General features: G+C 43.2%; 1 protein-coding gene across 1 annotated transcript in view; it reads right to left on the reverse strand.

The window, feature by feature from the left end:
- Positions 1-54: 54 nt before the first annotated feature.
- rnf213b (ring finger protein 213b) overlaps positions 55-27,978 on the reverse strand; it is a 34,580-nt gene continuing 6,656 nt past the window's right edge. Inside the window, exons 15-65 of the mRNA XM_084936991.1 lie at positions 27,141-27,309; positions 26,878-27,045; positions 26,518-26,667; positions 25,793-26,421; positions 24,741-24,900; positions 24,417-24,634; positions 24,177-24,320; positions 23,925-24,077; positions 22,310-23,573; positions 22,038-22,222; positions 21,784-21,936; positions 17,363-21,163; positions 17,141-17,277; positions 15,983-16,081; positions 15,770-15,882; positions 15,543-15,656; positions 14,884-14,942; positions 14,632-14,788; positions 14,325-14,460; positions 13,723-13,911; positions 13,220-13,353; positions 12,944-13,119; positions 12,406-12,609; positions 12,134-12,321; positions 11,925-12,045; positions 11,248-11,348; positions 10,929-11,105; positions 10,356-10,501; positions 10,165-10,264; positions 9,894-10,005; positions 9,475-9,679; positions 9,144-9,331; positions 8,838-8,960; positions 8,370-8,471; positions 8,024-8,269; positions 7,394-7,478; positions 7,274-7,308; positions 7,053-7,153; positions 6,808-6,952; positions 6,556-6,712; positions 6,371-6,465; positions 6,036-6,284; positions 4,578-4,710; positions 4,390-4,473; positions 3,305-3,488; positions 2,706-2,907; positions 2,549-2,626; positions 2,197-2,394; positions 1,917-2,006; positions 1,378-1,556; positions 55-900 (exon numbers count right to left, since the gene is read on the reverse strand). Of these exons, the coding sequence (XP_084793117.1) occupies positions 762-900; positions 1,378-1,556; positions 1,917-2,006; positions 2,197-2,394; positions 2,549-2,626; positions 2,706-2,907; positions 3,305-3,488; positions 4,390-4,473; positions 4,578-4,710; positions 6,036-6,284; positions 6,371-6,465; positions 6,556-6,712; positions 6,808-6,952; positions 7,053-7,153; positions 7,274-7,308; positions 7,394-7,478; positions 8,024-8,269; positions 8,370-8,471; positions 8,838-8,960; positions 9,144-9,331; positions 9,475-9,679; positions 9,894-10,005; positions 10,165-10,264; positions 10,356-10,501; positions 10,929-11,105; positions 11,248-11,348; positions 11,925-12,045; positions 12,134-12,321; positions 12,406-12,609; positions 12,944-13,119; positions 13,220-13,353; positions 13,723-13,911; positions 14,325-14,460; positions 14,632-14,788; positions 14,884-14,942; positions 15,543-15,656; positions 15,770-15,882; positions 15,983-16,081; positions 17,141-17,277; positions 17,363-21,163; positions 21,784-21,936; positions 22,038-22,222; positions 22,310-23,573; positions 23,925-24,077; positions 24,177-24,320; positions 24,417-24,634; positions 24,741-24,900; positions 25,793-26,421; positions 26,518-26,667; positions 26,878-27,045; positions 27,141-27,309 (12,675 nt within the window). The 3' untranslated portion in view covers positions 55-761. The remainder of the gene's footprint in view (positions 901-1,377; positions 1,557-1,916; positions 2,007-2,196; positions 2,395-2,548; positions 2,627-2,705; positions 2,908-3,304; positions 3,489-4,389; positions 4,474-4,577; positions 4,711-6,035; positions 6,285-6,370; positions 6,466-6,555; positions 6,713-6,807; positions 6,953-7,052; positions 7,154-7,273; positions 7,309-7,393; positions 7,479-8,023; positions 8,270-8,369; positions 8,472-8,837; positions 8,961-9,143; positions 9,332-9,474; positions 9,680-9,893; positions 10,006-10,164; positions 10,265-10,355; positions 10,502-10,928; positions 11,106-11,247; positions 11,349-11,924; positions 12,046-12,133; positions 12,322-12,405; positions 12,610-12,943; positions 13,120-13,219; positions 13,354-13,722; positions 13,912-14,324; positions 14,461-14,631; positions 14,789-14,883; positions 14,943-15,542; positions 15,657-15,769; positions 15,883-15,982; positions 16,082-17,140; positions 17,278-17,362; positions 21,164-21,783; positions 21,937-22,037; positions 22,223-22,309; positions 23,574-23,924; positions 24,078-24,176; positions 24,321-24,416; positions 24,635-24,740; positions 24,901-25,792; positions 26,422-26,517; positions 26,668-26,877; positions 27,046-27,140; positions 27,310-27,978) is intronic.

Here is a 27,978-nt window from a genome sequence, read left to right on the forward strand (position 1 = left end):
TTTGTATTGCTGACAGGAAAGGCAAGAGACCAGGCACAAAGTCTTCAACAACTAATAAGCAATTATTAAATATTAACTATAAATTTACCTTCTAGGTACTTGTGGTTATGATGGCTAATATAACAGGTTACCCTCAGCAGTCTGGTTTACATAATAAGAGCGTGAGAAAGAAGCCAGACATTCAAGTTGAGCTAAAATGTGTCTATAATTTGTATATAAAATTCAATAGCTGTACAGTTAGAGCAAGAATGTGCAGTGTTCACACCAAGAGAATTTATCACTTCATACTAAAAGACTCAGACCATTTTTTTCCCAATCTATTTTATTTGGCACTAAATCTCCAAATCTATCATTCTTTGCATTCAAGGAAAATAGAAGAAATAAAAGTGTGCAATATCTTTAAAATTAAGTGAGCATGTTCCCATGCTAACATTTCTTTATTATCTTTGATTTACTGGTTTTCCGCCTGATGCTTCATACTGTGTGTGTGAGTGATTGTCATGGCTTCTAATCACTCTGCATGTGATGAAAGTTTAAAATAAAGATTGTGAAAATGCTGGGAAATACCTCATCTGTATTAGGTCCTTCATTTATTCATCAACTTGTTCCCTAATTGCACGTGGCACAATTAAGTAATAGAAATTTAACAACTGTAATTATTTACAATATTTACATCGTATAAAGGCACATTTAATAACAACGTATCCAATAATGTGGAATGAATAATAAGTGGCAGCCAACTCTAGAAACATTTCTGCTCTCTATCTCCTTTTAAACTCCACAGCTGCCCTCCACACATCAGCGCTCTGTCCCAGCCTGATCTCCTCTGGTAAAGACTCGAGCTCCGGCAGGGGTGGAAGGTCTTTCACCTCCAGATGGATCTCTAAGGTGGACCTGATGCTGCACACAGCAGGGAGGGAGGACATGAAGAAAACAACTGTTAGCACTGCATCCATTGTTGTCATCCTTAAGCATTCCCATTCACTTCCCAGCCAGCTGCTGCTGCTGCAATAGAAATGACCTGTGGCTGAGGGGACACAACTTAAGCTGCTTTCCTCTGACAGATGGCTGCCTGGAGGGGTCACGCTGTTGTCCCTGGAAGTCAAAAGGCTCCAAATCCCAGGGGGGGACACCGCCACACTTTACTCTCATTAAAGCTGTCTACAATCAATGGATTCCTTTAGACTGGGGTGGTAATCTTACGCTAACAAAAGGCACACTTTTGAAAAAAAGAAAGTCCAAAAATAGCTGTTGGGTAATCTCAGCTGTAAAAACATCAATAATGCTATTGTTTTTGTGTTGTTTTACCATTTGGTGTGTTACCTCATACAACAACTAATCTCACAAATGGTGCATTTGTGATGTGTACGCTCTTACTCCCAGTGTGGCTGGTAAGCCTGGTCAGGCACAGCGCTGCTCGTCTTCAGCAGAAGAATTTCATGCAGCTCCAAAGAGAAGGTGTCGACGTCTGTGACAGCGAGGAAGGCCTTCAGGTCTTTCTTCTGCTCTTCCGAAAGCTTCTCCTGGAACTCAGACGGCAGTTTCTGAAACGGATCCTGCAACATGATCATGAATTAGATGTAGCCTTCTGCTTGATTTCAGGTATCAAGAGAGTTTTTAAAGAGAAAATAATTCTTCTCTGTTTTTATTGGGGTGAGATTCTGGGCGCCTGCCGTGTCAGACGGCACACTTTCCACAGATTACAGCCGTGAAAAATTCACTCTCCATGGTTTGGTTTGGGGTCAGTCCCTGGCAGCCAGCAGGGGTCACGAGTAACAGTACTGACTCGAAAACAAATTGTGTGGTCACCATGGGTGGAGTTTTGTGGCTCTTTAATGAGCGCTGGTGAAGCCGCACACTGCATAACGAGCACACCGAGAACATTCCTTGAATTTTAAGATTTTCTTCACACTTACTTGCTTCCTGTTGAGCATCAGCTCTGATTTCCAGCAAGTCAGAAGCTGCCAGGTGAATATGCTGTGCTCCAGTTTGCTTTGGCCAAGACCCTGAATAGAAACAGAAGTTTTAAAAGACCTTTGAAATGCTGTTTTCACCTCTCAGTCACAGCTCAAGTATACTTCAGATTTACAGAACAGATGTATGTCAAAATTCAAACGATAATTGGAGTTTTCAAAGACAGAAACATAAAAACATTCTTTGCATAGTGGACAAAGCTGCAGATCTGCAACATTATACCTTGGCTACGGTGCTTGAAATCTGCGGGCCCATCTGCAGTGAATCAGTGAGGTAGGACAAAAGCTGACCCTGGGGCTCTCCGCCTGTTTTCCCGAGGAATCGGAGGCCGATCTCCATCACAAACACAGCATCGCAAACATCCGTGTAAGAGCGCAGCACCGTTTTCATGGCACTGCTCACCGAACCCTTCAGCGGTTCCTGCAAGACAGACGCTGTCAGTGGGCCCGAGGAGCAGAACGTCAGGGGAGGAATTTAACTTGAACAAAGTGGCCTCACAGGAACTAGTGAGAACATTCCTCAGCTGGCATTTGTCAGTTCCAGATAACAACAGCAGTGTGTAAAATGGTTTTACCTGAGGAATCTTTTTTTTGACTTCAGTTAGAACCATGGAGAAATCCTGCAGGTGTCGGTTCAGGTACCTCGAGGTGTCCTGATTTAGACCAAAGAGGACAAAAGGTCAGTAGAGAGTTTGGCTTTACCTGACATCCACGTGCATTTTAGATTATTACCGCTTTGATAAGTGGTTTTCCAGCCAGGAAGCGGCGTGCCAGTTGGGTCTGGATGATTGGCAGGTCATAGCTGCTGTCAGTCTCGCCCCCTTTCTTCAAGGTGTACTGGCAATGGGCTAAAACCAGGGGCAGCAGCTCTCTCTCTGGGTGGCACAGTGTCAGCTGGGTTTCTGATATCCTCTCCAAAGGAACGCTGTACTCACTGAGGAAAAAACAGGAGAAGATTTTAACAGTTAAAGAGGCCAGAGGGGGTCTAACAGGATGTTACATCAGTTACTGGTGACAAAATGTAGTTTTTTATCATTCTGAAGCATGAAGTACACAGCAACACATGCATCACTTTGCAAGTTCTTTTCCTGCTAATGTCCAAAATCTAGCAGCAATTTACAAGAATTTTGTTCATTTATTTTTATTGATTATATATAGTTATCTGGAATCTTGTTAGATAATTCATCTCAGTGCGATCCCTACAAAAGATTATTTGCCAATTATGCTTCACCTGTAATTTAACAGTTATTTAATTAAGGAAGCTGAGAAGAAAACGGCACTTTGATTTAGTCTTGTGGCCCACGAGCCTCTGCAGCTGATGTTGGACTGACCTGTCCTCGGTGCCGCTCATTCGCCTGGCCTCTCTCACCAGGCTGTTGTGAGTCTCCGACAGGAAGTCGATCAGAGTTTGGAGAACGGACCCCGGGCCGTGTCGGCTCGGAGTCAGAAACTCCCCAGAGCTCTCGGCTGTCACCTCCCTCTCACACAAGTTCACATCCACACCCAAGTCTGCTGCTGTATACACACAGAAGTCAGAAGAATGAAACAACACACAGCGGCTCAGCTGAATAAAAACATCTTTCTTTAAGTCGAATTTATTTTTGACACGTAGCTCTGACATCTTCCCAAAACAACTGAATCTTTCTGCCAAGAAACACAGTGTTCCTTCATCATCTGTGCATTTTGTTGTTTCATTTGAAAGGAGTCACACATGTGCACATTAACCAGAATCATATGAAGACTGAAGACTTCACATTCTTCCCAATAAGCAGTGCCACCAGTACTCTCTGGAGCTGGATGTTCTTTGGCCCCACCAGCCTGCGTAAACTGTAAGTCTCCTAATACTGGACTGTTTGTCCTTCACAGCTGTCAGAATGAGCCCAGGTGATGATTTTGGAAAACCGATTACCCAGACAGAAATCTCCTTCTCGTTCATTGCAATACGAACTCTAAACCCAAACCATGTTGACATCAAATAACACAACTGTACCTGAGGTTTTCATTTTCCAAAATAAAAGTCAAAATGCAATGTTTCCACCGTTTAACTAAATATTATGAAACCAAACACTGAAGACTTCCCACTGTTTATATTAAACACTGTGCTGGAACTGAAAACTGCTCTGACACTCAATAAACACCCCAACAATCACTTCACTTCTTTTTAGTAATCACGTGACTGAGCTTTAAATATGTTTAAATATGTGCCAGTGAGTGATTATTTTTCTATTATGAAGCACATCTGGACCTAGTTACATCTTTATGTTTACTCTAAATGAGACTTTGCTTGATAAAGTGTTATTTTTTATATATAAAATTGGTGGATATGCATTCAGTTTATAATATAAAATAAACGACACTGATAATCATCAGATGGAGATTCGTTGCTTGGGTTTAAAGCAGACATGCAGATGCTTACAGTTGTTTGCCACCTCTGCTCTGAGGGAGTTCCACACTGTGATGAATCTGCCCACTCTCTCACTCAGCATCTTCTTCTGGTACCCTAGTGAGGATGACACAAGAATTCAGTTTGTGTCTGTGAGTGTGTTTGTGTCTGTGTTATGTTGCTGCTGGTGTTGATCAGTCACAGATGAAAGGCCGATGTACCTGCTGGTATCTGCTGTAACCTCTGCGCAATAGTCTGCGGTGTGGAGTGTGACGCCAGAGGAAACACCCTCAGCAGGTCAGACTGTAAAGCAGCCAGCTCAGGAAGGTGATGTAACTGCCGCACACAGTGAATCTGGGAAAAACACACAAAGCCAGCGTCAGCTTTTCTTCTGCAAGTTAATGGCTCCACCAACCTCAGAGAATTTTATTATCCCCCGAGACAAGGAGGTTATACAGTCGATTCTGTTTGTTAGCCAGGTGATAAATAATAAATAAATGGATATGCACGAAGCTTCTCTGGATATGGGGCTTGACCCAATAGGACACATTTAGAGACATCCTCCTGATGTTCCCAACAAAACATTACAAAATCATCCGTATCCAGATATGCTTTTGGATTCAGAGACTTAATGGTGTGGGGGGATTTTCAGCCTTTGCAGAAGTATGCTCTTGTTGTTGCTGTCCTTAACGTTTTGGCATATGCTTTCTTTTCCCCTTTTGTCCCGCCTTAAGCTGCTTCACACAGTTCTTCCAATTAAAAAAGAGTTTTGGGTTTTTTTTACTCCCCATTGTCACTAACTGCTGCTCAAAGACAACTGTTGGGTTTCTCTCTGTAATGTTGTCAGGTCTTTACCTCAGATCTTTGCACAGAGATCAGTGCTATGATTCAACACCCTAACAGCAAACATGGGAAATACTGTATAAAGCCTGTTAATGCAATGGGCATTAATATTCACGGCTTGCTTTCCTGTGTATGTTCTCAGTCATCCAGGCCATTGTAGTGTTAAGCATTTGATCTGAAGATAACTGGACTTTTTTCAGGTTTCACCTCTCATCTGAAAGTCCTCTCCACTGTTTGCATAGTGTAAGCCTGAGTCTGAGGAAAGCCATAAATCGAAGAGACTGAAAGAGTACAAGGGCTTTACAGTTTAGAGTAACAGGAGGAAGAGGAGGCCTGACATTGTTTATTCAGTGTAGAACTAACCGCTGAATATGCAACGCCCTCAAAGCGTAGTCACATTGTTTTGACTCTTAGCTTGATGGTGACATGCTGACTCAATAATATAGCAAACTACTGTTCTGCTATCTTATTAAAAGCGGTCTTGTTCCTCCGGTGCTGTTTGCTGTGGTCTTGTGCCCTCTCCCTCTGTGTTTGTGCACATCTTGTCTCTGTTTGTGTGTAGATCCCTGGAGGCATCACCCTCTCTGGTTCCACCTGCCTTGACATTCACTTCTCGCCAGATCACCAGCTAAACTACTGTGACAGACAAGCGTTCAGGATCACTTCTGATTTTTTCTTCTTAGTTGAATTTTTCTGATATTGAGCACAATTTCTCTGACACTCCTCAGCAGATTTCAGTGAAATTTAGGGGAGAGTTGTGCCATCCTCACAGTACCTAATCTGTTAAGGTAAAATCTGTGAAATGTGGTGCACATCGGCCTGATGATGGCTGATACCTTCTTAAGAAACAAGCTGAGGAGAGGTAAAGCACTCTGTCCCTGTTTTTCTTCCACCAACTGAGAAAAACGCTCCACTGTGATGATCTCGGGTAGAGTCCAGAAGGACGAGCGGTGTGTCGGGCAGTTAGAGGAGGAGGACAGCATTTTCCCAGGATCCCCAAAGAGGAGATTCAGCAAAGGGCTTCCAGCAAGTCCATCATCAGCTCCAATTCTGTTCTGAGCTTCAGTCAGATTTTTCTGCAAATCCTGAAAACAGGCAGAAGAAACAAAACTTTATCAATCTGAAGCACAAAATGTCTTTTCATGTCTTCGAAAAACATTGTATTCCTTACCTGAAGCACTGGGCTGATGGCAGAATCACAAACAAGCTTCTCCCACTGCTGCCGTCCTTGTCTGGAGGACAGATCGGGTCTTGCATTGCGGGAACCTTTGTTAACGTTCAGCACAGTTAAAACACGTTTATTCTACAGCGACATTACAAGCAGCATGTTAACAATCATGGTCGAGTCAGTATCACCTGCAGGGAATCGTGCCAGGATCAGATGAACTGTAATCGCTGTGTTGTCCATGTTCTGATCCAGAGTCTGCCCCAAAACCTTCATGTCCTTTTCAAGATGTTGCCACAGGAATTTAAAGACATCATTCGGTGTGGGGTGGATCAATGTACCGACTTCCTACAAACACCCCCGCCAAAAAACAGGAGTATTATCACATGATGCAAGCCTTTAAAACCACAGATATGCAAAGCCACACTCAGGTAAATTCTCACTCTCTGATTTTTTATGGCACCCTGGAGCATGGAGAGGTGCGTGAGCAGCCGCAGGATGCAGGACTGAGCGTACGTCATCTGCCTTTCTGGGGCTTCAGAGCGCTGATGAGCTTCTCCTAAAATGTGTCCTGTCCGCGTCTGATCTCTGACATGTCACACAAACATGGAGGAAAGCAGATATTAGATATATAGAGAGATATTTGACAAATTCTGTAACAAGTTTGCTTAACTGAACAAAGAAATACCCCTGCACTGTGTGCTGTGTAAATCCAGACACTGGGACATGTCGTTCTCCACCGATTGGCATCCCACAGTGACATTTTGATGTAACCACTGGTCTTCCACACTATGGGACAGCACATGGATTTTGGTTAATTTTGTTTTTGCTTTGTTGAATCTGAAATATTTTACTTGTTAAATAATTTACTTTTAATTCAAGCATTAAGGAAAGAGTAATAGTTCATACCTCTCCCACAAAACACACATGCCCGTTGACACACGCTAAAATAAGAAAAAAGAGAAAAAAAAGACAGATTTGAAAGAGTCAGTAACAAAAGTAACAAACTTCAGAATGTGAATCACTCACTGTAGGTCTGTAGTTTCCTCTCGCCTGTCAACCACTGTCTGGCTTCATTTGTGTGATCATCCGGCATGGTCGGCAGGAAGGCGTTCTGCCGGGAAGAAGGAAACTGAGTTAATTTGATCCCCTTCCTCAGAATTTTATCATTTAGCTAAATTTATGAACACAAATGTATGACCTCACGAGACAATTTAAAAATCTGCAGTTACTTTTCCCTTAAAAAACAAAATTCTACATTCAACATAATGAAACTTAACTGAATCTTTTATTTCCTGGTTTTATAAAATTCAAATGTCATTCTCAGGTTATCCAGAAGACATGAAACAACCATGTAAACTGACATTTATTCTGATTTTCCTTTGTATACAATATTCCAATGGTGGACACTCACATTAAACATGGTTCAAGTTTCCACAATAAGGTCACTGTAAGTGCAGATAATCCCTGAGAGCTAAAGGCTCAGGATTCATGCTTCTCTGTTTTTTCTGCCTCTAGAGGAAGGCAGAGTGAATATTCCAGATAGAGTCAAGGCTTAGCATCAAATAAATAATGATTATTTTGAGCCTTGAGTCATGCAAAGCTACTCTAGCAGGGTGGGACAAAAAATAGTGTAAGTGATTGTTAGAAGTGTCTTACTGTGATGTTCCCAGGCTGGCAGGCTATCTGACAAAGAGGAACGAGCAAAGGACTTTCACTGAGGAGCACAGAGACCAGATGGACCAGCAGCTCCAGGAGGGTTTGCCTCTGAGCTGGCAGGTTCTGGCTTATATGGAGACGTGAATGTGGTCCGCCAATGTGACTGGAAAGAAGTGAAGTGCAGAAATTCCTGAATTCCCCTGATTTGATGTTTTTTCCAAGGAGCTCTTCCAGCCTTGCTGTGTCCTGTATATTCAGAGTGCAACACGTCAGAAAACTGTAGATGGACATTAAATATACAAGGTTCTTTTAGTCAGACACATAAATGATTAAGTCAGACATTTACCTGTTTGGAGGGATGTATTTTGACATCAGGTGACTTGTAGCGACAGGTGACCTGTCTGAACAAGGCCAGGGCCAGGAGGCTGATCTGAGAACCTTCAAGTTTCTGTAGAGAAAGACAAAACAAATATTACGTTAAACAAGTGAACAAGCTAAAGGTAGGAGCTTGTTTTAAATGTAGAATTTAAAAACACATGAAAAAAACAGTCAATAAATCATCCTAAATCTCTTTTGTTAAATGTTAAGTGCTAAAAATTTGAGTTAATATGAAATGTTGATGTTCCTTCAATGATTAACTGATTATTTCCTTTCAAACACTCTTTTAAATGACCTCACTGACCCCTGGTGGTCATAGGGAGACATGACACATCTACAGACAGCATTAAAGCTCTTTCCTCTTCTGAACTGTGCACACTGCCCCAAAAAAGAAGTCAACATAAGATCCTCATCCACCTCCTGGCATCTTCCTCACCTTTAGCTCTGTCACAAAGGTGTCAGAGGTGTTCTCCAGAAGAACTCGAGCTACAGCGTCTCTCATGGCTCGATAAGAAGCCCCGCAGCAAAGGAAATTATCCACGCTAGTCGGAATCATTCTCTGTAAGGAAAAAAAGATTTCAATGTTTAATTTTGAAATACTGTAACCTAGCCTCTGATGGATGATGGATGGATGGATGATGGATGGATGGATGGATGGATGGGTGGATGGATGGATGGATGGATGGGTGGATGGATGGATGGATGGGTGGAAGGAGCTCTGTCGTTTTAGATATTTTCTTACCTGAAGTCGAAGCACCTCTCCAGGGAAGATCCACCTTGAGGCCGGACTGTTCATCAGGGACAGGATGCGCTCGATGCCAGAGCGTCTGTGGAGGGCTCGCAGCAGGTAAACCTTGAGCCAATCATTACCGCTGTACTCGCACACACCCCTCACCTGTCGCAGGTACTGATTAGCCTCCATTTCTCCACCTTTGAATGCAAGACGAAACACTCAATACCTGCCTGGGATAACTGACTTACACCTGATCCGAGCTCACAGCACCACAGTATTGGATTTAACATTTCAGGCATGCACGCATGCATACATATATGTGACTCAAAGTGTAGCCCACCTTGAGCTGTGGCTCTCTCCAGCAGCTCTGCAGCGGTGCTCAAACAGATTCTGAGCCTGGCGGTGTTGAGCAGGAACTCTGCCGGGTCTTCCTGTCTGTCTGGAGTCTGTTTCCTGGCGATTCTGCTCAGGAAGCTGATATCGCTTTGTGTTTGCTGTTCTACGCTCTTCTCCACGTCTCTCGCATTGAAGCACAACAGAGAATCCTGAGTGGCAAACAGACAGTTTAGGCTGAAAATTAGTGCAAAATGTGAATTTTGATTTCTGGGAAATGAAGGACTATGTACAAAAACTCAAAGTTGAATTCTCTCATCATGTGAAACAATTCACTTCTGTTAAATTACATGAACTTAATATACAAATATAAACAACCCAGGTGAAAATTCCACTAAAGGGGAAGGAGAGTCTGTCTGTTTTCACCTGGAAGCAGTTGACGAACAGCAGGTAGAGTTCAGTGCGGTCTTCTATATCTAGAAGATTTTCCTCCAGGTTCTTCAGGTAGGTGTGAATGTGAGACTTCACCTGGGCAAAGCTAACACATATACTCCAATGAGCCAGGAACAGATTCTTACCAGATCTCCACATACAGGATGTTCAATGAAATCCCTTCTTTGAGCCTTGGTTTTTCTTTCACACTCTAGTTTTCATGCCATGTTTCTACAGCGTCAGTTCTAATTTACCCTGACCTCACCTGTACTGCAGCAGCAGCTTCAGCAGCACAGATCGGACCACCGGACTGTTATCCACACACTCCAGGAAGGGAGTGAGCTCTCTGGTCTTGTACACGTCTCCTGCAGCACACAGAGGCACAACAGAGAATGCCTCACTGCCACAGCATCATCAGTTATCTGATTAATATCACTGAGTAATTTGCTCACTGACCGGTCGCGAACACAAGTAAAGAGAAGAGTAGCTCCACGACCCCTTCTTCTGGGCTCTGACCCTCCGACAGGCAGAACCTGGACACCACCTCCAGGAAGAAGGCGTTACAGCAGCGTCTGATGGCCGCCTGCTGTTCTAGTGATTTCCTGAGCCACACAAATTCATACAGTTAGCCATTAATCAGAAGAAAGCTTTCAAACACTGCAGGACAGCATCACTGACTTAAGACTGACTATGAGAGTTAACATGAAATTATGGCATCCAGGGTCAAACTACATAGCTCAAAGAACAGATGTTTAACCGAAGGATTATTTGTTTGTATACCTGGAGTATGTGGTTGTTTAGTTTTCATCTTAGGACATTTGTGGCTGGATTCTGATTGGCTGTGGCCCAGGTGGGGCAAGCACAGCGGTGACAGGTGCTCCCAGTAAGAGAGTTATAAATGTGAAACCTCACTATGACCACCTTAAAATACCCCTCAGTGGTATTTTAAGGTGGTCCATTAAACTATTATTGCACAGACTGATCGGTACATGACCCACTGTAGATTCTACATTATTTTTCCCCACTCACTTGATGGTGGGAGAAACAGTGGGGTTGAAGTTGGATGGCAGTTCCTTCTTGCATTTAGGGCACCGCCTGTGGGCCTGAATGCAGCGCTGGAGACACGGCAGACAGATAACGTGCTGACACGGCAGGACGGACGGCTCTTTGAACTCAGAGAGGCAAACCGGGCAAGAAATGCCAAACCTGCACAGAAACATGATCAGGTAAGATATTTATTATCTTATTAGAAATTATTTAATTTAAGATTCACACCATCAATGCAACAGAAATACTGCTGTGAGATTAGGCCTAAAATCAAGTCTTGAACTGAAGTCTGGAGCCTGACCTCAGGTCCCTGCTGATGCACTCCTCGTGGAAAGAATTGAGGATGCGGATCAGCTGCTGCAGCGTGTCCACGCTTTTTATATCAGGAGACTCTTGCATCAGCTGTTAGAAGATCAGAAGTGGAAACATGTATTTTTGAGTCATCAACAATTAGTTTTTTGTTTCTTCCTATCCAGCACCCTCCTCTCTCACATCAACCCTCTGCATGTCCTCCTTCATAAATCTTCGTCTTCTTTGCTTCCCGGCTGGCAGCTCCATCTTCAACAATCTTTGTCAAATATATCCACTATCCCTCCTCTGCACATGTCCACAACACCTCAGCCTTGCCTCTCTACCTTTGTCGACCCTCTGATGTACTCATTTCTAAGCTCAGCAACATCTGCCATATGTATGCATTAAATAATTAGTTGCAGTTTTGTCAGAGCGAGACATTTTTCCTGCATCAGGTGTTAAATTCCAGGTCACGTTCAACCTCTGCATTTCTCTGATCTTTTACTTTCTGTTACAGCTTTTAAACTGTTTAAAAGAAACTATTAAATCAAAAAAGCCATTAAGTTTCATGATCTGTTCCTTCTAACAGCAAATGTCAAAATGAGAGAAGTGTTCATGCTGTTATCTGCTCAATAAATCTGTGAAATCCAGAGAAACACAGAAGATGCAGAAACTATTTTTACATACGTTCAGGTGAAGGTTGCAGTGTTTGAGAGCCAGATCTTTCAATCTCGAGTCGTCCTGTTTAACTTTATAGGTGACATGCTGGATGAAAGATGCAATGACCAGCATGCCATGCCACAGTGACCTGAAATGGCAGATGAGAATAAAAATGGACCCAAGAAACACTGAAATGTTTTTCTTTTCCTTCTCTAGATCTTGTCACCTTGACTCACCTGATAGAGTCCAGGTGTTGTAGACTGGCAGGGCCACACAGGGCGCTGTATTTCTGACCGAATGCTCTATCCAAACACGGCTGCAGCAACTCCACCCTGCGCATAAAGGTCTCACACTCGTCCAGGGAAGCCACGGTCAGAAGTTTGGTCTCCTCGACACAGATACCCAGAGCTAAAATGTCCTCCACCTGCCAGAAATAAAATACTTAAGAACACAGAACAGATAAGTGTGACGAGAATGTTTAAAATGTAGCCAAAAACATGATCCTCACCATTTCCTCCGGCTCCCAGTTTGGCCCCTGCTGAGCGACATGATTGGCTAGCTGGGGCTGCAGCAGAAATATGTGGCAGAGGGTGTCCAGTCTGGGTGCAAAATGCTTTGAAGCTGCCATTATCCAAGCAGGAGAGATGTCAGCTTTGGTGCCTGTGGACGTCTGAAGCTCACACACGCAGCCCAGCATGGCCTTGGTGAACACCTGCATGTGACACGTATAATTAGGGCCACTGTAAAAGCATCAGAGCAGGCTCATTTCTCATTGCTGCTGAAACAAACAAAAGCTGTTGCAGGCCCTCTTTCTCTTCCTCAAAATTAATTTAAAGTTCATGGTTGTTTTCATGACTTTTTTAAACTATGATCTTCACATTCACCACCTTACATACAGTATATTGCTTGTTTAATGGCAAGAAGCTCTTATTGTGATAAAAAGATGATTGGCAAAAATGAGTTTTGATTTTGCAAAAACTTAAATAACTCCAAGACTATTTTACCCAAAACATGTTTTACTGAAATATGACTGATAATATTTGTACCTTAAGCTCCTCCTTTGACTTGATCTTCAAAGAAAGCAGCAGGAAGTCATGCAGATAGCGGCGGGCGTAATCCAAACGGTCCCCATCTGAGAGTTTCTGGAGGTGACTGCCGAGCCTGCTGTTGTTGAAGGTGCTCACAAACTGGAGAATCCTCTCTGCACCACCCTCTTTTGTTACTGAAGAGCGACAGACAGACAGACAGACAGACAGACGTCCATTTCAACGCGCTCTACATCTACCTCATTTGTTTGATTTGTGTTTGAGTTTGTCAGTAACCTGGCATAAATTCAGATTCTTCCCACAGAGTCTCGAGGTGCATGCTGACCAGCCAGCTGAACGGGGCCGAGCAGGGCTGCTCTTCACCATCCAGCATGAAGTGGTGCTGCACAAGCACCTCCTGATCAGACTCACTGGAAAATATTATAATTAGAGACAAAAATTGCTTTATGTTCACAAAATGCAGTTTTTATTACAGAGATGAACCAAACAGATGAACCACTCTCAGGTGACATGATTAAACGTGAATATCTCTGTGATATATTAGACAATAAGAAAATAGTTGGTTTTAATAAAATGAATGTGTTAGATGTAAGAGGAAGAGGAAGTTAGACCGGCTCCCGATTTCTCAGAAAGTGCAAAGCTTTCACAGTGGAGCATGTGGTGTAACTCCAAAACATAGCTTACATTACGTGCTGGCTTTGGAATCACACAAAAGACGAACAGCAACTGTTAGAGAGGTGGTGATAATGTTCACTCACAGAAGAGGTAATGCAAAGTACCTTTGTTTTTGGAGAGGTGTTAGGTGTAAAACCTGCGAGTCTCCCAGGATGTCCAACCACAGCTGTATCAGGCCCTGACCGGTCCTGTCATCAGAGAGCAGATCCAGATTCGCATACCGGTCCATAACCTCCAACATGCTGGCCAGGATCGGTGTCACGGCGGACTGAAGACAGCGCCACAGGGTGTGTCTTAAATCCAAAGATATGACAAGTTTATTTTATATGTATTCCTGAAAATGTCTCAGAGAACTGCACTGACAATAGAAATGAGCACAAAATAACGTAAAATGTGTTGTTTTGACATTTTTACTTGAACATTTTCTGAAACAGTTGTTTATCAAAACAAGTATTTTTTTGTTTATACATAAAACAGAAAATCATAGCATATGTGTGCCTAATTTGTACAAGTGCATGAACAAATAATAAAAATGTCCAATTCTATCTGGAGCACCTCACCTCCAAAAACTGATCAATTTACTGGATTTACTGCAATTATGGATTCATACTGCATAGACAGGGATAAAGTCAAATACTTTGACTGAGTTAATGATGCCTCACAGGATCTTGTGAGGTTTGTTATCACATCTGCAGGAGACTTTTACCTCAGAGTCCCTCCCTCTTGCAGAGCGTGGCGTTTCTTGGCCTCTAAGCACACCCACTCTTCAGGAGCGCACATCGTTTCTTCTCTTTGTGCCAACGCCTCAACCAGTCTGCTCAACAACAACCTCTGAAAGTGAGCTTTAAACAGAGAGCAGTTTGATTAGAAAGAAATGAAGAATCTAAGATTAGTCGAGTGATATAAGTCATCAAACCATTTCAAAATTCTGCATATTTAGAGCATCTTTTGTTGTCAGGCACTGAAAGCGTACTTCAGCGATATATAAATAGAGATCAGCATTGGATATTTACCTCCTGTGTGGTTTTCACCAGTTCCTAGAAGGTTCAGAAGCACGTGCATCCTCTCCATACTTCTTGGAGCCACGCCGTCGGGGTCCCTCAGCAAACCCACTGCTTTCTGGATGCAAGACCTCACTAAAGACAATCTGTCAAGCTGCGCTCTGTCGCTCTGTAAGCAAAGAGAATTATATAATTTTTTCAAGTGTAAACATTTAAACATAATGAAACATGGTTTCATTATCATCTCATTTCACATTAACTCACATGTCTGTCTTCTTTAGAGGCCTCTCCTCCCCTCAAGGTTTCTATATCATCGTGGTTTGCTGATGAAGATTAAAAATACTGTTTATGTAACAAGAAAATGAGGCTTAAATTGCCTTTTGAAGGCAAAACTAACCAAAACTATATATTTATTAAAAATCTAGTCAAGAGCTTAATTTTACTTTTTAGATTAAATGAATAAATAACAGTATATTAAAACCAAACACCTGTGACGGCACTCAGGCTTATTAAAGCTGGCCGGTGAGATGTTAGTAACTATAAGTAATTCACCCACTTTCTCCTGTTGCATTTAAAGTCTTTAACATCAAACGTCTCAGTAACAGTTTGATAAATCACAGAAAAATTGCAGAAACTTACATGAATGAAACTGTAAAAAATAAAAGGTACTGTTGTTAAGAGAGCTAGCCTAGCTAGCTAATTAGGTTAAATGACCAGGAAATATAAACAATAGCATCTTTCATCCTTTGTTATTCTGTGGGTACTTTGGGTTTAAACACAGTGTTGTATGTAATGATGATTAATAAGCTCCAGGTAGCGTGAAAACAGGTTTTTATTTCCTTGACGTACTCTCTGTCATTACAGAGCAGAGATCTAAAACTATCTGTTTGGATACAGTATAATACTTCCTGCACAGTGTTTACCTGTGAGGGCAGGTTTGAGCAGGCTGCTAATCAGAGTTCCACAGAAAGCCGACAGGTTCAGGCTCATGTCCTCCGAATCTCTCAGGTCGTCAATATGCACCGAGTGCCAAACTCCTTTGATAGAAAAGATAAAACATTATGTTATTATTGTAATACATCAAGCATAATGCTGCAATCATGCAAATAACTGTGGTGGAACAATAACTGTTGTCCCACTTGGTCCTCACCTCCTTGGAAACCAATGTACTGGGAATGACTTGGGATCCTTGAAACCTTCACAATGAAAATCACCCAACACGTGTGATCCTCCAGTGACATCAGATAATTCATGGTGCAGTATCTGTTGGCAGACAAATACAACGCAAATGCCTTCAATGTCCCGTTTCTCACCGACCCTGCTTTAAATCAGATCTGTTCACGAGTTTGAGGTTGAGACCTACTTTGCTGATGCAATGAGCTCGCTGCTGCAGCGTGATTCCTCGAGGTCCATTTGGATTAGCAGAATATGAAGAGAGTGGCCAGCGTTTTGAAGGAAACCCCTAATACAGACAGATGAGCAGGAGCAAGATTAATCCGCATCAGCGTCTCTGATACCGCTGCAAAGAAAATGCTACTCTGAACTAAACCGGTAAGCACCTGCAAAGCCAAACTTGCTCATTTCTGCATCACTGTCTGTGTTTAGACACTGCAACATTGAAACTCTGCCATCATCAACTAAAACTTGAAATTACACTGTTTTGTTTTTTTTTTCAATTACAATAATAACTTGGGTTTCACTTTAGCTCTGTGAGACATTGGCAACCTGTCCAGGTCCAGCACCCCGCCTCTCGCCCTATGGCAGCCTGGATTTAATCAATAACTGACATTTTTAATGTTTTACACATGTAGACTTTACTTTGGCAGGCTGATCAGATATTTTAACAACAACTGCACATCCATTTACAATAACAATACCATCTGTGATTGCTGCACAATCCTCCTCGATCTTAAAAAAAGAAAAAACGAGGAGCATTGCTAGTAGAGCTCATGGAGGGGAATAACAGCAAGAAGAAAACTCGAAAGGTTTCGACTAAAATCTTTCGAGCAGCTCATCAGCTCGCATTAGATCTCCAGAGAAGAACAATGATGTCAACAAGCACCACAACAGTTATCTGGGCAGCAAGTCAGCCAGGAGAAAGATATAGAATTTACAAGGGATAAGCTGGTTAGCAGCGACATCCTTTGAGTGTCCAATTTCTCTACCAGCTGGCTTGCTGGCCAGGCACTGTTGTGGTGGTTGTTTATATCATTTATGTGTTTCCCCAGAGAGGATATCCCAGAAACAAACTCCTGGACTGTAGTCCTTGTTCTGGTCTGGAGATCTGCTACAAGCTGAAGGACAGTTCCAATCAGACTCTGCAGCAAGTGGAGAATTGGTGCACGTGTTACTATTCCAATACTGCAGAGTAGCACAAGGAATACCAACTGTGGTCCAAAATGATTGAAGCTCAGTGGCAGGTCAAGACTCATGGGAGAGCAGCTTTATTTTGCACAAAGATCTCATTGAAAAATAACTAGTTAAAACGCTGTAAATCCTGCTTTATTTGAAAAATCGTTACCGTATCTTATTGCAGAAAGAGACTTCAGTGTCGAACTGGTGGAGCGACAGTAGTAGGATCCTGTCTGTGTGCAGTCCTAGAGCGTGGGCTACAACCTTGACATCTGATTTGGTTAACAAGCTGGAGAATGTAGTAACCTATGCAGAACCACAAAGCACACAGTGCAGTAAACAGACTGTAAGGAATATGAAGAACAAACTAGAGGTTTGTTTTGCGCCTTACCTCCAGAAACTTGCTGGACTCCTGATACACCTTCAAGCAATCTTCCAGAAAATCCCGAAGTGAGTGGTGATGCTGTTGCTGGAAGTACAATCTCTGGAGTTTGTCTATTTCTTGCTTTGCTAAATCTGAATACTTGAGCCTCACCACGGCATCAGGAGTGGCACAGTTTAACAAGAGACCTTTGGCTAAATCCAAGACTTCGTCCTCCTCATTTTGTCTTGCAGACTCAAAATCACTTTCTGCGTCCATCATCGCTTCACTTTCTGGCAACACTTTGTTTTCATTACATACCTCAATGGATTCATCATCATTCTTTTCACATGTCTCAGTTTCTTGATCTGTTTCCATTGCATCACCCACCTGATCATCTTCCAGCTGAATTACATCTTTCTGCGTGCTTGTCTCAAGTGTTTTGTTTTGTTCTCCCTGTTGCTGCGGTCCTTCTTGAGTGCCTTGTGCTTCTTGAGCGTCTTCCACTCTTAGTGCTCTCCTTTCCAGGGCTTGCAACAGAGCGCTGGCACAGGCATCACCATGGAAGCCAATAAAAATGTCAAATTGTTTGAAATCTTCTGACGCCTCGCCGGAGAACTCCTTCACCCACTCTCTCAGTTTGTCAAGAACTGTGTGCTGCCACGGCTCCAGATCGGTGCTCCTATCCACTCTGTGTTTTTCCAGCCTGTTGATAAGGGGCACTGGAAAGTGCTCATACACCTTCTTCTGGTCCTCCACTACCACCAGTCTGAAGTTTGTATGAACACGACATTTGACCCTATGGGAGCCCAGACCCAGATCAACGTACTGCTGCTTACTGAGGTAAACATAGTACTGGTTTAAGGCATCGTAGAGGCTTTCATAGAGATTCTGCATGTTGAGGAGGATGACAGTACGTCCAGTCTCCATGCATGTTTTCACTCGGTTCACATTACGGCAGATTTGGGCATATTCCTGGTCCTTTGGGAATCCTGAACCAAAAATGATTTCTGGCTGTGGATAGTCTCCTTTGGCAAACACTTGTTGCTGAAGGATATGGAGAGCTGCATTGTTGGTGGTCAGTAAAAGGAGGTACCGGCTCTCCTCAGTGGTGCCATGATCAAGATTCTTTTTTACCATTTGCAGGGTGCTTGGTCTTGGAATTTCTTTAAGGTCTTGGAGAATCTCTTGGAAAAATATGACAGGGTCAAAACCTTCTGGCTGTCCACTGAAGTTACGTAAGATGGCCTCTACCATCTCCTCACCATCCGGCTCATGCTGTGTAGTTTTGACTGCAGCAAAGAGCATTTTGACAAGGCTGTAATAATCCCTCAGGCCAAAGAACTGATTCTTGGAGGTCTCCTTACAGATGCTCAGAAAGGCCTTTGCCAAAGCTGGGAAGAGGTGTTTGATTTTCAGGAGAATTGGGTTGGAGGATGAACAAATGCCTTTGGCAGTTTCAACAAGTTCATCCTCACTTGGATCCCATCTGGAAACAAATATCCCTCTGTTCATCTTGGCTGGATCAAGAGCCCAGTTGGAGATGCCAACAAAGCCGACCTTCATGTGTGGATCTGGCTTGTCATTGTCGATGCAACCATCCTCCAAGAGAGGATGAAGGGTTTTCAGTGGCATCTGAGGAGAATCTTCTGCTAGTCCTATCTCATCAAGCACTACCACTGACACATACTCGTCCATGTTTTTGTCCTTCTGGAAGCGAGCACAGTTCCTGAATGTTCCTATGATGCCCTCTGGGCTTGAGTGAGGGCTGCACTGGAAGGAGACCATATGAACTTGCTTGAGATTCTTGAATAGCTCGCAGTGGGAATTCTGTCCCTGCATGGCATCAGCAACCACAGTTTTTGCAAGTGACTTGGAGCTGCCTGGCTTGCCAACCAGAAAGAGTGGGATCCTGAGCTCAATACAAACCACCATGAGAAACACATTCTCTTTAAGTGCAACATTTTTGGCTATAGTCTCCCTGGTTTGTATGTTCTGAAGGAAGAAGTCTTGACAGGAAGAAATCTCTGTCTGCAGTGCATCTGAAGAGCGGTAACAATCCGGGAAGTACCTGCAAATGTTATCCAGGTACTCCTCTTTGTTCACCAGAGATGGGTAGTAGCAGACTCCAACTGCAAGAATCAGGCACTTCAGTGTTTTATCATCCTCACTGAGACGGGTGCAGTTGCTTAAAAGGACATTGCTGTGCTGGTAAAACCAAATTAGCACTTTCATGGACCTCTCCACATCTCTGAGACTCACAAAGCTGCACTCGTTTTTACGACTTCTCATGTATTTCTGGGAGGCTGCTAACACATTTGAAATGATGCTCTTGCATGATAGTGGCAAATGATGGTCAGCAACTTTCTTCTGGACAATCTGTTGGATATAGGAAAGCTCAGTTGAATCACTCAGCTGACCAAAATCCCACACCAAAGAAGCCATGCTAGGAGGCAGAGGGTGAACTCTGTAGACCAGCTGCCTTAGAGGGACTTTGCCAAGGCGGTCTTCTGTTTCATCAGCCTTCACTCGGTATCCCAATCCAGCACGTTCCAAGCGTTCCACCATTTCAGGTGAGTGCTTCCTGTAAGGATTGCAGGCAGCTATTACTTTTAAACCGCTGTCAGCCTTCAAAGGTTGTCCTCTCACTGTTCGGTCACACAGGATTTCCTTGATGGCAAAAATGGCCTCTGTGGTGTTGGCTTCATCAAAGAATAAAATGGTGTCTAGATTGTGCTTCACACGGTTCTGGTGAGCAAGTGCCTCGGCCTCCTTCACCTTCCTGTAGATCATTTCTGCAGTGGTTCCACCATGCACCTTAACAAGTACCATGTTCTCGACTGATCTTCCCTCCCTTTGTAGAGTACAAAGGAAACGAACCAATCTGGTTTTTCCACAGCCAGTCTCACCCATGATGACAACGGGAATTTCACATCGGAATCTCATATGTATGGCCAACATCTTCATCACATTGTCAGCAGTGAGCTCATAGGTAGGGTCTGGATCAAATCGCTTGTCTGCAATTCCTTTCTTTGCTCCAACAACGCAAGAAATCCTTTTGATTTTGTCTGCCCGGGGTAACTGATCAAAGTCCTCAGTGAGAGATATCCTCTGCTGCTGCAAACCTTGAAAAAGCTCTTGTGACATCACATCGTGTATCAGGACTGCATTGCTGCGAGGATCAACTGCATTGAGTGTGTTTTGCCAATATCTTTGTACATTAAAGCCGAGGAAAGACATTGACATGTGGTCCGCATTGAAGAAAATGTATGGATGAGACTCATTTTCCCAGCGCTTACGAATTGTCAGACGGGCCAGAAGTTCCTCTTCCTGACTGTTCTCCATGAGTGGCATGGGACTTTCATCGGACATGTCCAGAGATGGTGAGGCAAAATCTCTTGCCATTAGAATCATGAACTTTACAATGAACCCTTTGAAACCAGGAAGCTGGTCAGCAAGGAATTCTCGATCGCAGAAAATTGAGTTCTCACAGTCTTTCAGTTGCACATTGAGGAACCAGGAGAACTTCTTCAGATCACCCCATGATGGAGCTTGCATTCCACAGTAGGACAGGAAGAGATTGAGACAGTCACTGGGATCCCCCATTCTGGAACCCTCCTGGTAGTTAAAATGATCCAGATCCTGTTTCTCCTTGTAACGCCTTAAGTACTGATAGGGTCTTTGAATTCCCTCACTGCAAAACTCCTGACCATCCATCAGTGGATCAAAGGTCTTAACTCTTAATGACCTTCGATTGGCCAATAACTGCATCACTTCTCTTGGAGGCTTACAACAAATGGTGGGCAAAACATCAAGAAGTCCAAGCTTCGTCTGCATGAAAAAATCAAACATTAAAGAAAAAATTAAATCAACAGGAGATTCACAAAATGTTCTCAAATTGGCAAATGATTTATTTGAACCTTTTAAAAGTTTACAGATATAATAAGCTTGCAGATTTAGGGCACTGAATTAAAATATACTAGACTCAAAGACAATGTTGGAGTTGTTACTCAAAAAAAATGTATTGCACATTACTTGTTACTTTTATTTAAAATAATGCAATATAATACTTAATTACTTGGTAGGGAAAGTAATTTGTTACACTACCACATTACTGTTGCGACTCCTCCGGTTGCAAAGCATCCAGCTATATAAAAGTCTAAACAACCCTCAAAATCAGAGTCCTGTGGTCAGATTCCCCGCTCACTTGTGACAACAAAAAGACTCATCATGAGGTTTCACAACTTCACTAACCAACAGGCAATAACAATATCATTTACACATGATGGTTTTGTATGAGTTCTTTACCATCTAAAATATTTTAGCATTCAAAGTTAAATCCATTTTTAAAAAAAATCTAGTTAAAAAGATGAGTTTTTCTTAAAGACATGAAATGTGACGTGTGACGAGTTCTGAAGTTCTATTCAATGAGGGTCTAAAAAGCTCATTACCTCTTGTTGATGATTTGGGAGGAATGCATATGTTTTCAGGACCTCAACTGTGATTAAGTGAGCCACATTTCTTCTCCACAGCATGCCATGGCTGTCGTTCAAACACCCCAGAACTAACAGGTGGAACAAGAGCTCCTCCAAACCTGAACGAACCTGAGAGGTGTCCAAAGTGAAAAAATAAGACAGACTGTCAAAGACAAGCACAAGCAACAGCAGAACAAACGGCCTGCAGCTGTAAATGCTTGCATACTTACTCCAGCAGTGTCAATGTGCAAAATGACAAGATCCTGCTCTCTCAAAGGTTCCAGTTTCTCTGACAGACTCCTAATCAGTGAGTCTATGTCAACGCTTGGCTCAATCAGCTTGAGGCTGATATGTTTTGCTCTGGGAGATATCTGCTGGAACTTCTCAAACAAACGATCAATGTAAAGTGATTTCCCTAAGAAAAGAAAAGATGCCAACATTTAAATATTGTAACTGAACTGCATTTTTAATGGATTTTAGTGCAAGGAGGGGTCGTCCTTACCGACTGCAGGGCGCTCAGATGACACGATCCAGACTGAGAGCTTGTCTGGAGAAACCAGTGTGACGGGGTTTCGCTGAAGCGTGTTTTCTGTGAAGTGGTGACGTAGATATTTCCTGGCAGTGTCCGCTGTTATACCCACACCAGCCTGCACTTTATCATTGCTGAAGAAAGAGGGCACGTATCTGTGCTGGTGCACAACCGGACTCACTATGACCAGACGATAATGCGGGCCGGCACTTCTCTCAAGACTGTCGAAGATCTCCCCTAAAGCTACACTGACATCATATCCCAGCAGCCCTGGATTCACCAGAGAGTATATCTTCTGGCAGTTTTGTCTGGAGCCTTGACTCAGAGCACAGCGCAGAAAGATCTCCACCTCCTCTTCTGTGGTTTCCTCTCTGCAGACTAGAACCTCATCAACAGAGGGCAGAGGCTGCTCTGGACTCTCCATGTAAAAAGAGAGGGTGGTGGTAAAAACCTCTGCAATGGGGCACAGAACGAGATTGGGCTTTCCTTCCTGGAGAAATGACAGAAGGTTTCTGATCGTGTGCTGCTGGTTCATCTCAGAGAGGCATGAGAGGAAGTTGGCTAGTGTCAAGATATCCAGCGACTCACTCAGGTAAAGACTCATGTCTTTTTTGAATTGCTGCCAGAGATTCTCAAGACTGTCCTCTTCATCTTCTTCATCATCTGAAGAAAACTCCATCAAGTCGGAAGCCTCTTTCATGTCCACTTCAGCCTGTTGTGCTGGCATCAGATCTTTTGAAGGTTTGTAATACATGTCGTCGTCATCGGATGAAACATCTTCTAACTCATCAGCGTTCGAGCTCATTCTTGCTGCATTACTGTAGGCGTGTCTGACATCATTTGGCGTGCACTCGGGTTTTATGGGAAACAGTAAGTGCCATAACTGCTGAGGAACAGACGCCTGGCGTTGACACACTCTTTGTATCCAGTGGCACAAATAAACCATCTGCTCCGAGGTGTAGTGGTTCAGCAAGCCAAAGCGGGAGCGCATGCTGCTGATGAAGGAACGCCATTCCTTCTGGCACGTATCCATGGACTGCGCAAGGTTTTGCAGCTGCACTGTCACCTCACCGTAGTATGTCATCTGTTTACCTTTCAGGGACAAGAAGGTGACTCTGATGCATGGCTGCTGTTGTTGGCAGCACTCGACCACAGCGTGCCAGTCTCTGAAGAGCATGTTCCCAGATGTTTGCATCTGAAGAAGGATGGTGCCCAGTCTCTGAACTCCCTCAAAAACCTACAAGGACATGGCAGCAGGAGTTTTGCCGTTAATACTATCCTAAACCACAGACACCGGGTCTACAGCTAAAATGTTTAACTCTCTTTAGCTTAGGTTCTAGTGTCAGTGGACAGAACTGCATTTATTGCACAAAAAACTAGTGATGGTGTCAGATATGATGACTTATCGTCATCTCCTGCATCCTATTATCTCAGCTGTAAAAGTGGTGGAGTCAAAGCTTTAATTCGAGGACACAACAGGTACACAAGTCTGACAAATAAGATGAAACACAATAAAGAAGCTGAGAACCTTCCAGTGAGTTTCCTTTGCTAAGAAGAGTCATAATTTAACCGTTTAAAAGCCGCTGACCTCTGTGAACCTGTTGACTTGCTCTCTGCCGTGCTCCCCTTTGGATGACATGAGCATGAGTTTGTTTTGTAGCTCGAGCAGATCCTCAAGCTTGTAGCTCTTCTCTTCTCTGCTGCTTCTCACTGTGACCTTCACCATGTTTTGAAGACATCTCTGCAAAGGAATCGGAAAAAACTGACTAATAAGAATTTGAAAATCACTTCAGTTTGTAAGCCCCATATTCTGTTTGTCAAAGGAACACTGTGCACTCACCCTCTGTGTGTTTTTATCAGACCATTTTATGTGATAAACTCCATTAGCATTAATAGAGGAAGCCAAGGAGAGGGAGGACTGCTCGACAGAGCCGTGAGTCTCCTTCAGTGCTTTTAGCCAGCTCAGTAAGCGGGTAGACTCGCTCTGAAAAACAAACCAAACACTATTATAGCTGCTTTGCAACATCAGCCAGGATGTAGGCGTAAAAATAAGAGAGAAGATGTAAATACCAGTTTTTACCAGTTTGTCAGGGAGCTTCTCATCTCTACTTTGGGCGTCCCACACCTGCCGAGCACACCTCATGAATTCATTAAAGCCAGCTTGAGGGGAGAGGGAGTAGAGCAGAGGGGCATAGCCCATCACTGCATCATGGAAGCAGGCCACCTGATCGATCTCTGTGTCGTTCTCTCCAGCAGATATGGAAGCCAGATCCACGTAAACCTTCACATCGCTCATGTCTGTTGACGGGAGAACAAAGTGAGGATGGAGGCATCTTCTGCAAGGCCACAAGATTATTTATAACCAAAAAAGGGACGTATTGTGTTTTTCATGAGATCACCTTACTTTTAAGGTTCTCTTTGACCCAGGTGACAAGAGTTTGGCTCGCTAGAAACTCTTCCAGACAGGCGGTGTGCTGCTTGGTGACCTTGGAGAGTTGCTGTCTGGCATGAAACAGGTCGTCACTCAGAGAGCTCAGAGGCCTGTGCTTAAAGCTGTCCTCTTCCTGTGAAAGGTACGAATATCATCATAGAATGAAACATTATTTAGTTAATATCAATATAAATGTTTGGGCTTCTGTGTAACTTATGTTTATCCAACAAATATCACTTGTTTTAGTATTTATTTTTACAGTAGGAGTCAAGATAGCTGAAGACACCAAAACTATGAGGAGAGCTTTGCACACATTTAGCACGTGAAGTTGCTCCTTGATGGTTTTAAGAACTTCAGTTCAGTTGTGCAGAAGTTAAATAAAGAAGCGCGACTCAGCTACTGTAAACATGCACATTGTGGCAAGATCTGCTCAGTGAGCTTAAATACAGTAATTACATTAATACATGAAGGTCAGTAGGTCCAGAAATGTTCTCTCTGCTTTTCAAAGATCAAGCAGCAAATAGATATAAGTAAAAGCTCTTGGGAGGAGACTGTATCAGCAGGCCTGTGTGATGAAAGTGCTACGTGATGCCCCGCCTTCTTGAGACAAAAAAGAAAAAGAAAACTGCCATGACACAGAGAAGGTGAACAAATGGCATCTGCACATGTGCAGGAGGAGCTGTGATGATGTCTGGGGGTTTTGCTACTACCACTGTTCCTGCAGAGACACACAGTCTCATCTAGTTCAAGCTCAGAGGGAAATACATTTGTTTTTTCAGTAGGAGAATGAGCCAAAAAACCCCTCCAGGCTCTGTAAGGGCTAGAACCCGAGAGTCCCTCCAGACTGATGCCTGACTGAAACTCCAGGTTACAACATTAGAAACTGTTAAAAACAAATTCTGGAAAATGTAGCGTATATTTTTTTTTCCTACACAAATCTATTAAACGTCTTCAGTTTTGGTCACCACGTCGACGAGACTTTGAGAACATGCTTTAAGTAAATAGTAATATTCATAAAGTATTACCAGTTGACTGAGTGTTTTGATATCAGTGAAGTTTCCAGAAAGCCTCATTTTTCCTGCAATCTTCAGCACGGCGCTGGCTGCAGCCGCCGCCTCGTGGAGCTGTCTATACTTCTGGATCTGATCGAGTCTCATCTTCATCCAGTTGACCTCAGGTTTGGACCCTCCTGCCTCAGAAAACATCTCCAACATCAGATCCAGCTCTGTTTTTATGATTTTCCCATCACCCTGGTCCCCAGACTCAAGCAAAACCTGATCGAGCTGCCTAAAAGTGATATTTGCTTCTGCAATGCTCACGGCGAGGTCAACAAACTCGGTGAGCAGGGGGTTCCAGATGTTGTCGCAGACCTGTGTTAGGTTCACTGAAACAGGAGCTTGGAAGGGATTTCTGGCTGCCAAAGATGCAGCTCCTTTGACCCACGAGGACAGAATCAGGTTGCTGTCTCGCAGTTTGTGCATCTCTGTGGCCATTTTTAAGACATTCATACTGGTTTTATACCAGAGGACGCGTGGAGAGCCAGCACTCTTTAATTTGCCTTCAGCATCAAAGGGCTGAACAAGCATCAGTTTGTTCAGGCTCACAGCGTGGAGATCTGCATTGTGCTGCTCCTCCAGGGCCAACATCTCAGGAACTATTTACATAAGAACCACGTTAGTGTGAAGAAGCCATTAAACCACCACACGGCAAAAAATATTTAAAATGATGAAATGAACGACATTCAACTCACCTGTGATGCTTTCTGTAACCTTTGCTATCATCTTTATGAGAGCATCAATCTGCTGTTTCCTCTGCAAGAACGTGTTCAGATCTTTCTCTCTCTGAGCTAAAACATCATCTGCACTGACAGGAACCTTCTCAGATTTAGTGTTTGTCCTGTCTGTGGAAAACACGATGCAGCTCATATTAATCAAGACAGTTTGCAAGCATGAGCTAAAGAGGCAAACGGAGAAAATTCGTTTGGGTGTTCTAATTAACTTTGCATCCCTCTTGTACTTAAATCTTCTGAATATCTCATTTATATAAAGGACAGGATGTGTGACATTATTAAAAACAGAATGAAGGAACAGCAGACTCTGATGGTTCTCACATTGCTGGAAAAGCTTTTTAAACTGCTCCCGGTGTTTCAGGCAGGTCTGCAGGTCTCCCAGAGCCACGTCTCCTTGAAGCAGAGACCCCACCAGAGAGTGTACGGCCTCCACACAGCTGTGGACCACCTGCCCTGCGGTGTCGTCCACCTGGATCGCCTTCCAGTCACCTGGACCAAAGCAGCAACACCGCAGCCATCACGAAACCCGAACAGCAGCGAGTAAAAATTTAAAGAAGACATAAATGAGCAAAGAAATAACGTACCCTTCATCAGGAGATGGCTCACGGCGGACTGAGGGTCGAGCAGCTGAACCACCACGCTGTCTCTGAACCGTGCAGCTGACTCGACCACCACAGCAGACACAACAGCAGCAGGAAGTGCTAATCTGACCTTAGAGGTCAGACTTCGCATCAGGTCTCCCTCCTGCCTTCTCTAAAAACAGAACCCATGTTTACTCTCCTACTTCATAATGTATGCTACATACAGTGTAGCATACATTATCAATACTGACGTTAATGTGAATGGGAGAATTTTCCAGTGAGTGGTGTTAAAGTCCAAACTCCACACATTTATTCAAAGCTGACATTTTACATTCACATAAAAAGAATTTTACTGGAGAAAAATTACAAATTTTGAGAGAGAAAAGTTTATTATAACCAAAAATGAACCTTTTAGTTAACTTAAACAAAAAATATGTATCTTAAGTTTTAGTCTTTTTTAATAGGGTCATATTTGCAAAGACAGCAATGGCCAGATTGGGGCAAAATGCAGTGTGCACGATCTCCAAATAAAGCTCACAGGCAATGTTATAGGCAATATCAAGTGCAAAAAACATGCTTTTTTCAGCATTAAATATCAGTGCCGTCAGCAGTAAACTGCATGTCATAAACAGTAATGTCAGCAAGTCATTTTCACCTTTGTTTTAAATTTCCCCGCCCTATTTTTGGTGTCCTGATAGAGGAACTCTCTGAAATGCATAAACAATAGAGTCAGGTGCAAAAATCTCTGCGTTCTCTCTTACACACAACCCTGTCACTGAGCTTAAATAGTTTGTACTCAGTAAATCAGGCCCTTAGTCTGAGGAGCCTGTGTTGACATGGA

This window comes from Perissodus microlepis, chromosome 8, assembly GCF_051167445.1.
Source record: "Perissodus microlepis isolate ML-2025 ecotype Zambia chromosome 8, ASM5116744v1, whole genome shotgun sequence".
Lineage (NCBI taxonomy): Eukaryota > Metazoa > Chordata > Actinopteri > Cichliformes > Cichlidae > Perissodus > Perissodus microlepis.